The sequence below is a fragment of the Eubalaena glacialis genome, chromosome 9 (genome assembly GCF_028564815.1).
Source record: "Eubalaena glacialis isolate mEubGla1 chromosome 9, mEubGla1.1.hap2.+ XY, whole genome shotgun sequence".
Lineage (NCBI taxonomy): Eukaryota > Metazoa > Chordata > Mammalia > Artiodactyla > Balaenidae > Eubalaena > Eubalaena glacialis.
Window position 1 is genome coordinate 119191225 of NC_083724.1, and position 12042 is coordinate 119203266.

Below are 12042 nucleotides of genomic sequence, written 5' to 3' on the forward strand. Positions count from 1 at the left end.
ACGTATATTTGATCACATATAAATGCGTGACTTACTGTATGTTTTAGTTGCTTTTGATTTTACAAAACGTATTTGTTGAATGAAGTCTTCTGGGAATTGCCCTTTTCACTCAACACTACCCTACTGGCTTGTTTTTAACTAGTTCATTCACGTTCACTGCCTTGTAACATTCCGTCATGGGATTATACCACAAATGATCCACTCTCCTGTTGATGGGTCATTAGGTTGTTCCTGGAGCTTTTGCTGTTATAAATGGCAGTGCTATAAAAATTGCTGTACACGTCTCCTGGTTTTCAAGTGCAGCCCCCTCCAGTGACCTGCCCTGTCAATTCCAGCTGTCTCTGCAGCCTCTTCAGCTTGGCCGAATCACCAGGGTTTGAGCTCCACTTTCCTGCACCGTGGTGGGAAAAGTTCTCCAGGCAGACAGACATGCTGAACCGGGGTTCACCCTGTGTGCTTCCTTTCTCTCAAGTTATCACAGTCTGCTTTGCCTGTTACCCAATTCCTGAAAACAGCTGCTGCATATATTTTGTTCAGTTTTATAGCTGTTTAGGACAGCAGCATTCTGTTCAGGGCAGTAACAATTACTATGCTATGGCCAGATGAGGAAGTCTATTCATCTCTATTTTCTACTGAAAGTTTTAGTTTTGTTTGGGGCATTTAATCATTAAGACAGCTGGAGTTTATTTGCTCATATCAAAAGCCCAAGAGAAATTTCGTTTAAAGATGATTTAAAGAATGTTCTATCTCAGACATTCTTCCAGATGCACTTAGTTCTATCCAAAGGTTAAATTATAAATTCGACCACTGAAAACTACGTTCTACACATGAACGGTGTGAGGTAGAGATAACAATTATTCTCTTATGGATAACCATTTCACCTCCAGTGTTTATGCTTAACTTATGAGCTTAAATTCTTCACTTGGAAAGTGGAGGTAATGATCTCTCACATATGAAACACAGGTACACACACACATAGCCTTTATAGAGGGTCTGCAGTGTAGCTGTCTTAGTTCTTCTGATTAAAGACCGATTTTAAGACTTTGAAACCAGGTAACAATAGCTACCATTTATGTTACCCTGATTATATGCTGGGAACTATTCTAAGCACTTCATGTATGTTAACCCATACAAGCCTAATAAAAATCCTATAAAACAGGACTATTATTTCCCCCCTTTTACGAATGGGGAAACTGAGGCATAGGGAAGCATCAATAACTTGCCAGGGTCACACAGGTAATTTGCAATGGAACAGGGATTCGAATGCAGACAAGTGCACCATACTACACTATTCAGATTAGCAGCTTGTAATTTCATTGTTATGAAAATTAAGGCGCCCTTATGCCACCTCTGCTCAGACGCGGGCCCAAGGCCTGATCCACTTACAAAACCAAAACCCACCAACCACAGTTATAGGCATTTCAAACTCTTTTTTTTTTTTTTTTTTTAATTAAGAAGTTTTTTTTTTTTGGCCGCACCGCACAGCATGTGGGATCTTAGTTCCCCAACCAGGGATCGAACCCACGCCCCCTGCATTGGAAGCGCAGAGCCTTAACCACTGGACCGCTGGGGAAGTCCTCAAAATCTTAAAAAGGAGATTGGCAAAGCAATTATCGAATTTAGTTTAGAAACAGCCCTTCTGTTAATCTCCACTCCCAGGGACAGTGGTCCCCCAAAATCATTCTGACTTTTATTTTTTGGCAACAGATTCTAATGAATAACATGCATTCTCATAGTGCTCGGTACTTCTAAAAGTGCTTTCACATGGATTAATATTCACATACCCAATTACTGGCCTAGTAGCCCTCTGGCTCAGGTCAGGTACTTGTCATGTTCTCCATCGAATTTTAAGTGGCTTTTTTCCCCCAATTACAGTCTGTCCAGAAATGATGAAACATATTCCCAGATCCCTGTGAAAGACTATCTCTTAGGAGATAAATGAGCCCCCAATCACTTCAGTCTGGTGCTCTGTCACTTTTCCACGTTTCTCAGGCACAGCAGCTGAGAAATGAAGCCATGACAACAGCCGAGCTTCCCAGACCAACATGGCCCCTCACTGGAAAGCTGGCAGCCGTACCTTCTCCTGAGATGTCGTGGGTTGTGCTACAAGGTCCTACGGCCCAGTTCTCACTTCATGTTGGTAGGCCTCCCTTCTTTCTACTCACTTGATCTATCAGGTTGTAAAGAATTTTGACTTAAGTTTTTGCTTTCAACGGGCAATGATATAGTAGAATACACTGCCAAGGAAGATATACGTTGCTGGGTTGTTTTTTGTAATTGGTAAGTGATTTTTAAAAATTTTCTATACATAGGCAACCAGGGGCAAAAATAAGCCTTTATGTTTCCTTCTTAGATAGGTAAGCTCTGAGTATTCTAAACACATTCTAAGCAGAATTCTAACCAACACTCAAGCACATACTCAACATATAACTGTGGTCTATGATATTTTAACTATTATGTTAGTGTATCTTGTAAACAATAAAATCAAGTAATTATTTCAAACATGCGGTGTTTAGATATAGAAATGATTGCAAGTACTAAAAAAACCCATGGATTAAAATACAGTATTTTATTTTTTTCTCACCTAAAAAACAAGCAACCCAGAATTAAGATATACATAAACTTCTCAAATTTATCCCTAATAAAATTTTGAATATTTATACAATTTCTACAGAAACATACAGTGTATCAAAATCTGCATAAATCAAATTTATAAAATGTGTAGAAATGCATAGTGATATTATCAACTTACAAAGCAAGGATATGGGAATTATTTCCAAAGCAGCCTACAGTAGAAAATAGTCATTATGGCAGCAGCTTCTGATGTGTTTTCGTGTTTGGTAAGGTTTCTGATTTCAATATATAGAATCATTTTTTTATAGAGTATCTCAACGAATTGCACAAAATACCCATTTAAAATTTACATGCACAGTTTATGTGCCACCTTTCTTAGGCCTATGCATAGTTAACAAGGTTATAATCTACTCAACAAAGAAAATGGAGCCTTTTTGCAAACACACTAGTAATTAAAGTACCAATTCTCTTAGTTTCTTATTTATAGTTGATTTATTTTGCAGTTATATAATCATATAAATGTATTCCTTTTTAAACATCCCTAGAGATGAATGAAAGTTCAAATGGTTGATCAGAGATCAGTAGCAAAATACAAATTGGCAATTCAAAAATTATAAATAAAACTCTGTTTAGGATGTTGAACTTTGACTCTCCGAAGTTAAGAGCTAAGCTTGGAAGAAACAAATCTGTAGGCTTTTCTTTCAAACAAATGTAGGGTTTTTTCCCTTTTCTTTTTTAGGCTTTAATTAAGTATATTTCCCTCTGGTAGTAGTTTGTGAATTCCTTTCATTGATATGATTACAGGATCAAAAATGCTTAATTTACTTGCCATTCCCTACCTCATCATTTTAAAAAAAATTTGTTTTGCATTCGACATAGCATTTTAACCTTGTAGGTAATAAAAGACTATTTAGCAATTAAAATCTATTGACAACTTGGAGTATTTGGTTTTCTTCTAGTAGGTACTATCTTAATAAATGTGTAAATTCAAACAAGTCTTCTTTTCACTGGAAAAATACTAATAGAAATATGCTTTCAAAAAAAAATAAGAAACACTAGGGAACTAACAGATAATCTAACAGAATTCATATTTGTTAATGAACTATATTTTTAAATAGCCTTTTTTAAAATTTAAAAACTGTGCAGGGAATTTCATGAAGATATAAATGAAATGTCTATTCACCCTTAGCTTCATAAATTGCACAGCTTAGGTTGTAACACACAGTAGTCTTGTAAGGCTTAATCCAACAAGGGTTTGGAAATTCTCACCTCGGTCAGAACAAACCTTTGATGTGTTTACAGTGGTGTTTTGTTGTTTTTGTTACCCCCTCTTCAAGGTTTCAAAACTGAGAGTTAGTTAGTTAGTTATAGTTTTCTATGGTGACAGGGAATGGGGAAAAGTCAATCCCCAATGTCAGGGGACATTTTTCTCTAGTTAGTAGACCCCCTGCTGCCTTAGGAGTTGGTACTGACAGAGGACACTGGGAATGCCAGCAAATAGGGGAGTTAATGCCGTACAATCTTCAAACCCTACGGAATAGCTTTGGATGTTCCATCTTGTCATTTCTTTTTTCAAGCAATACAACATTCAATTTCAGAGCAAATGGTAGCACATTAATTCAGTTCTGAGTGGTAAAAGTATTCCTCAGACAGGTGACAATTCCATCAACATCCTACAAATTGCATCAAAAGCTCTAGAAATATACCAAGAAATGAAAAGAGGCACTAAATGTGTTGAAATTCACCTTTCAAAAAAGCAGCATGACTGTGAAGGAAGGCCACCTTGGCTAATAACCTGTGGCAGTGCTTCAAAAAGATGTAAAATTAAATAAAGATACAACAGGTTGATAATCACCAAGTTACATATGACGAGCTGGTTACTCCAACCTTTTTTCAAGTGTGTTAAAAAAAAAAAAAAACAATCAAACTGCCTTTCAGACCCCTGAGTGTAATCCCAAAAAGACAACAATGCTTTTTACTCTGTTCTAAATAAAACAGAGCTAAATGCACAGATTACCAACATCATCTTAAAACAAAACAAAAAAAAGATGTAAACATCTACAAAGTTTAAGGTAAAAGCAGTTTTGTAAACAGTAACTGCAGATGATAATGTTATCGTAAAATCACAGTTTATCAATGTCCTCAGACTCCTCAAGAGCCTCTGGGTTTGGAGCTGTACAATAGTTGCAGCAGGTTTCAGGAGGTTTTCAGTCCTGTATAAATTTACATGTCAGTAGGTAGGTTATTGGTTTCTTTCATTCCTTCTAAACACTATGGATGTTATTTATTTCCCACTTTTGAGTCATTTTGCTGGAGTCGCAGTCGGAGATGAACACTTGATGGAGGACCTCCGAGCGATCCAAGCACTTTCTGGAAGGAATGTGAGTCAGTCTGTGCAGGTTCTGGAAAACACAGGGAAACACAGTGTTACATTTGCACTGTGTGCTATCACTGACATTAGACAAAGTCACAGCCTGGCTTTCGTAAGAAGACTATTCAAGCGAATCGGGCAGGCATGAACCAGGCACACCCCAGAGTCTGTGTTTCTCTTGATCGTCAGTCTTCTACATCCTGTTATTGTTCAGTCATGATGTACTGCTGGTACCTCCAATTCAATACATACAAACTTAAATTCATCATCTTCCCCTCCGAACCTGCTCCTCTAGCTCCTATCCTACTAATGACGATACCAGCTTTCCTGTGCTCAGGACAGCACAGCTCAGGCTGCATTTCCCTCCTTCCTTCCTCCAAGTCGCTGGCTGAGGACGGACATCTGCAGTGGCTTGGGCTTGCAGCCGTTCCCCCCCCCACCGCCCTTGCCTTGGTCGAGCCCTGGTCACCTGCTGGAGGTTCCTTCAGTACAGCTCAGGGCTGTTCAGAGCGTGGTCATCAGACTAGCTAAGATTGGGTCTGTAAGGTCAAAACGGTTTCATAATAACACGAAGAGCCCCATCTGCCTTCTTCATCGTATGGACACTTATACTGATGGCGCAAAAGCCATGCTGGGTGAACGTGCTGGGGCCGTAGCATCAATCACGCGGTCATGTTCTCCATGGACGCACACTCACAATTAAAAAAGAAAAAAAAGCCAGTTTCACTTGAGAACGCCCTTGACAAGGCAGTAAAAACGTATTAGGTTTTTTTTGTTTTCTTTTTATTAATTTATTTATTTTTGGCTGTGTTGGGTCTTCGTTTCTGTGCGAGGGCTTTCTCTAGTTGCGGCGAGCGGGGGCCGCTCTTCATCGTGGTGCGCGGGCCTCTCACTATCGCGGCCTCTCTTGTTGCGGAGCACAGGCTCCAGACGCGCAGGCTCAGTAGTTGTGGCTCACGGGCCCAGTTGCTCCGCGGCATGCGGTATCTTCCCAGACCAGGGCTCGAACCCGTGTCTCCTGCATTGGCAGGCGGATTCCCAACCACTGCGCCACCAGGGAAGCCCAGTTTGGTTTTTTTTTTTAATGATAATAACGTTTAACATTTATTGAGCACTTGCTCTATGCCAGGTAGACGCATACCAGACGCTCTACGTGTATTAATTCATTTAATTCTCATAATGAATGGCCCTGGGATGTAGATCGTCTATTTTTAATTTTTTAAATTAATTTTTTAAATATTTATTATTTTTTTAATTGGGGTATAGTTGCTTCACACTGTTGTGCTAGCTCCTGCTGCCCAGCGAAGTGAATCAGCCATATGTATACACATATCCCCTCCCTTCTGGATTTCCCTCCCATCCATCCAGGTCACCACAGAGCACCGAGTAGAGTTCCCTGCGCTATACGGCAGGCTCTCACTAGATATCTACTCCATACTCAGCGGTGTATATTTGTCAATCCTAATCTCCCAGTTCACCCCCCACCCTTTCCCCCCTGGTGTCCATGTATTAGTTTTATTAAATCTTGACCCTATGAGATAGTATGGGAAGAGTGGACAGCACATGAGCAGTTGTCGGGACCCGAGGGTTGAACGAGCTCCTTCTCTCGTGGGCTGTCATTCTGACTTGAAAGGACAACCTGCAGGCAGATTACAATTATGCAAACTTGGGACTGGGTAGACATTTTCCAGAAAATAAAGTGAGCCCATCACTTCAAGGAAAAAACAACAAAATAAAGCTGACAGTATCTGTTGCCATTGATAAAATTTGAGTTTTCAAGCAAAAATTCGAGTTTTAGAAAACTTGTATCCATTACCATGAACTTGACAGCTGCAAAAGATTTAAAGACTTTTCTGATGAAATCAGTGGTTATATTTGTGATTTATTTGGCATTGTATGAAGAAATGTGCCATCATTTGGAAGATCTACATGACTTAGTGAGCCAATGTTTTCCAAATGAGCAGCGAATGTGTGATGTTACAAAAGATCCACTCCGGTGTAAGACAGACCAGTGGGTTTAATGCAACAAAGAACAAAATGTTCACTGATAGGATTCCAGATTCTACATTGCAAAGCTTTTAAGAAACTACCACTTACACACTTGTGTAGCACTGAAGAAGAACAGCCTCAATTATCTGAAAAGGCTATTAAATTACCCCTCGTTTTCCAACTGCACGTCTATGTGAGGCCGGATTTTCCTCAAATACGCAACTAAAACAACATATCGCATCAAACAAAACGCAGAAGTAGAATAAGAATCTATTAAACCAGACATTAAAGGCGTTCGTGAAACTATAAAACAATGCCACTCTTCTCACTTTTGGGGGGATTATAAAAGTGTTATTTATATTAACATGTAATATGGTTATGATTGTTACATTTACGTGAATACATACATAAATACGACAATTCTCAGGTTTAATTCCCAACTTAGGAAATACCGTTAGCTGTAACCTCTAAAACAAATCTGTCTGGGGAGCGTGTCAGTGGTTTGTAAGGATGTAAAGGGGGTCCAGAGACGGGGCAGAGTGAGAACCACTGACCGAGCTGGCCTCCTGCTCACCAGTCCATACTTGACAATATTTCCGGAATTATTTTCCTAAAAGTATCCACTGTTTCCTATCACTGTGATCCTTAACTAATGTCAGTCACTCCCTAAAGCCCACGAAACAAAGTTCCATGCTCTTTCCCATGGAGAACAACTTAGGGAACCAGACCAAACGCAGTTCCTAGAATTCTCTACACTTTGATGCCACACCTCTGCTCACCCGTTTTCTCATTTATTATCCACGAAAAGCCTTTTTATACCTCAAGACCTGGTGCAGTGATACTTCCTACATGAAACTCATCAGAAATAACTCCTCCTATTAATCTCTCTTTTGCTGTCCTATGGCATTTTGCTTATTTTTACTTCTGCATTTTTTTCCTTCTCTGCCATTATAGTATGATGGGCTTTAGATATTTTTTGAAGGGCCCCAGTGAATATTTAGTAATGTCTGATGCACAAATGGATATTCAGTGCTGTGCCCTTTAAAATATCTAAAATATGTACATTCCATTCTTATCCACTTCTTCTTGTGTCGTTTTGCATCTGCTAACCTTCTTTTACTAGTTTACTAATATTGTCCTTACTCACCCCTAGCCTTTATTGCTATTATTCATCTTTTTTTGTGTAAATAAATGCTCTCTTCTCTGGGGTTTTTGTTAATCTTCTCTTTCCTAACTTGTTATAAGAAAAATATCAGCAACTGACACATACTTACCACTTCATAGTAATCATCTATGCACAATGATAACTGGAAATATTCAGCTGGGTCATAACATCATCACTATGTGGCAAACAAGTGTTTGCTGACAGGGAGGACATGAGAGTGAACACAAGATGCGTAAAGAAAGTTCAGGGCTGCCAGGTTCTTTCAATCTGGGGCAGCTTCCCCAACTTTTTGTTTCATAATAAATTGATTTATTTTAGCCAAGTCTAGACTTTGAAAATTATTCAGAAAACCATTATTATGTTGGAATCCTCAACCTGGCACAGAACTCTGAATATTCACAGCTGAAACAGAAAAACTGCTCCCACAGAGTCAAGTGAAAAACTAAACATGACCTTTAAAACAAGCAACAGGCGACATGTATCCTGTTGCATTTAGCAAGCAGCCATGATGAGAAGCTTTGAAGGCCTAGAGTCCAACACGTTATTTGTTCGTCTCTATCCCCACCTGCTGGACAACAGGCAGCAATATTTTAAAAGTTAATAAAATAAAATGCAAAAATAAACGCAATATTTTCTATGTGTCATACGTAGGTATACTTACACATTATATATGTAATTTTAATGAATGACTCTTTTGGATTAAAAAGATCGGATTTTGATATTAGAACAATGGTGGTGACTGTCTCAGGGAACACTGGTTTTCCTGTGTTGATAAATTAGCAGTGGGTCTGCATGGACTCCAGGTGGCCTCCTTCCATGACAATACTACACCAGAGGATAAAAGTGATGCTTCAGTATGGAACAATGAGCCACTCGTGCTCAGGAGAACAAATGAGTGAGTGAGACGGACATGCAAGTCAGTGTCAATGCAGGTTTTAAGGTTTATACGTCTAAATTCCACACGGTAGGTGTTATTAAAATGAAATAGCATGTATTTCAGAACTGAAACACAGAATACCTTGAAGTACTGCCATTCCTTAAATTCATTCAGATTACAGTGTGTAATCATAATTTTGGATCCATCAGGGCCCTTCGTCAAACACTGGTCATACTGCATGAGTTGATTGGCTTCGTTGATTCGGAAAAGCTATTAAATAAAAAGAGAGAAAGAAACTTAACTCCTATAATTAAACTCAATGACTATCCTATTTCTCTACCATGTTTCTGTATGTTAGGAACTGTAAGTCCAAAGACAGGAATTATTCATTTGGATGGTAGTAAAGACCCCTTCTAACTCTTAAAGGATTATGTTCTTTAGCCTCTTAGATACAGAATGGGTCACTAACATATGAATTTCGTACCAACAATGTAAGAAAATGAAAATGTGGAAACAGACCTGATAATGTTTCACAATGTAAATCAGAGACAAGAAAAATACTCACATAAGGAAGTAAGAGAATATACTAGTGAAATATACATGATTGGCAATAGCATCCCAGCCTACTGGGGGGAAGATGTGGGTACTGAACAGTATCTGCAAATAATACTGTTAGGGAGCTAGGCTTACATAGTTACACACTCATGCAAGAATATATTCGAATCTCCTACATTGGACATAAATTCTAGATTCTGGTTGCTTACATGAAAACCAGGACTGCTCTTATCCCCTCATTTAAGTAAACGTTTTAGCACTGTCAGTTTTTCACGGAATGTTTTACTTTACCAAACAATCACAGTCACCAAATGGAAAACCAGGCGAAACCCCATGCACAGTCAGCCCAGCTGCTTCCAGCGCCGACGGAATTAATCGCAAAGCCCGGCTGTTTACCTGATTCCCGCCCATCCTGTGGCAGGGGCCCAGCTCAACAAAGCCTCCGTTTGTCTTCCCCATGCTGTCAATGCAGTACACAGTTTCAAAGCCTCTGATCTAAAAAAAATGAACAAAGAACCACAGGGAAGGCGACAGTTTAGACTCTAATAAGCTCTCACGTGGCATCAGAGAGCTTCGAGTTAACCGGGTCCCTACTGTCCTTTCAGGCCTTGAGGAGCTCGGAGCTACAGCCATCTCTGAAATCACTTAAGTCTTGAAATCAACACTGGAATGAGCTCATTCCAACGGAGGGTCTTGGCCTCTAGATTTTGATAAAATACCACAGAAGAAAAAAATAAAAAGATACCATTAGTACCATTTCAGATTCATGATCATTCACGTGAATGAGAAGGAAATAGCGCAAACGGAGCTGACCATGGCGGTCACAGACACTGGCCCCCGTGTCTAGGCCAGAGTGAACTTGGGAGGTAAGGCTCCCACTCCTGGCAGCAGCCTCCAGGGGCCTGGGCAGTGAGGCTCCTCTCTGACTATGGATGTCGCAGGTGGGCAGCAAACACGTGTTTCCATGTTTGAAATGCACATTTTGTAAAAAACAAAAACAAAAAAACCACTTTTTCCTTATTGGAAATATTACAGATTTATATCTCAATTATAAATTACTACTGTATTTGGATAAAATGCTTTATTCATTCCTTCAGTCGGCAAACACTGACTGAGCACCCAGGACGGTAAGAGCTTCAGAGGAGAAGCAAGTAGAGGTCGGAGGCCCTGCTGTCTGTAGAGAGGATGCGGGCGGTGCTGGAGGCGACCCCCGGGAGAGGACAGGGCAGGGGTTCACCCTGGAAGCTGCAGGGAGGGTGCAGAAGTGGCTTGTGAGGTGCAGGGGCCAGAGTGGGGAGGGTTAAACCGAACACGTGTTCAGGGTGAGACTGTAAAGGGAGGATGGAACGTTCCATCTGTTCATTGGCTCACGCTTTTATTCATTCGTCAACTATTACGTGAGTGCTGTGTCAGCCATGCTGAAGGCTCTGATGCGCCAGTGCACGAAATGGATCGGATCCTCGCCCCACGGAGCTTACGCTCTAGGAGGGGAAGCCTGAATATAAGCAAAACCGTAACAGACACGTTAGAAAGTGACAAGTGAGAGCCGAGGAGAAGAGACAGATGAGCAAGTTGAGGGGTGGGAGTGTCTGGGGGGCAGGAGGTGCACAGAAGGCCTGGCCGTGCCTGCAGACGCTGCCTCTGCTTCCCCAGGCAAAGCATCCCGGGGGAGGGAAGGGCAAGGCCGGCGCAGGCCCGCGGGAGGAGGACGAGGGGGGAGGCCGGCCAGGCTGCAGTGCGGCGGGGAGCAGCAGCGGGGGCGAGCGGGGGCGGCCGGGGGCAGCGGGGCCCCCAGGAAGGGCTCTGCCCCCCACCTCGGAGTGCCCGGGGCCTCCTCGCGGGGCTCGGCGCGAGAAGTGACGCGGCCCGGCGGCCGTGTTGACAGCAAACCGGGGGCAGGCAGGGCTCGTCTCAGTGGGAGACGTGGTGGCTTAGAGCAGGGCGAGGAAGGTCGGTTTCTGGAACTGGGTGTGCAGTGTGAGAGGAGAGGAGTCAACGAAGGCGCCAGAGTTTGGGGCCTGAGGCATCAGCACGGGGGGTGGTTGGCGGGGGGGCGTCCAGCCTCACACACCCTAGTCTGGGCTTTGGGACAGAGATTTGGGTTGAAGGGGGAGCATTTGAGAGCCCTCAGCATGAGCAGGGAGGAGTCTGAAGCCTCTACTGGGCAAGCTCTCCAGGAGAATCCATCCCTTCCACGCACAAGGCAGTGTGCTGACTAGGTGCTCTCCAGAGCGAAAGAGAACCAAAAGGCGGTCCGGACTCCCAGGGGCTTCGGTCTAGTTGGGAGTTACGACAGAGGCGCAGAGAGAGCGAAAGAGAGAGAGAGAGAGAGAGCGCGCGAGCGTGGGCATCCTTCTACCCAAACGCTAAGTGCTGGGGCTCCTTAGGGACAGATCCTGCCTCTTTCCTCTGTATTTTTCTCATTCCGTCCCATGAAACAATCTACCTGCTGTTGGATCCAAATAAACGTCTTTAGATGCACATGTGGCCTCCTTTCTGGGCCTGAGATCT

At 42.0% G+C, this 12042-nt stretch overlaps 1 protein-coding gene across 2 annotated transcripts in view; it reads right to left on the reverse strand.

Annotated features, from left to right (window-relative positions):
- Positions 1 to 2589: 2589 nt before the first annotated feature.
- Positions 2590 to 12042, reverse strand: part of GALNT7 (polypeptide N-acetylgalactosaminyltransferase 7) — a 136977-nt gene continuing 127524 nt past the window's right edge. For both annotated transcript variants that reach the window (XM_061199498.1, XM_061199499.1), the window contains exons 10-12: positions 9928 to 10026; positions 9118 to 9246; positions 2590 to 4976 (exon numbers count right to left, since the gene is read on the reverse strand). In XM_061199498.1, the coding sequence (XP_061055481.1) occupies positions 4839 to 4976; positions 9118 to 9246; positions 9928 to 10026 (366 nt within the window). In that variant the 3' untranslated portion in view covers positions 2590 to 4838. The remainder of the gene's footprint in view (positions 4977 to 9117; positions 9247 to 9927; positions 10027 to 12042) is intronic.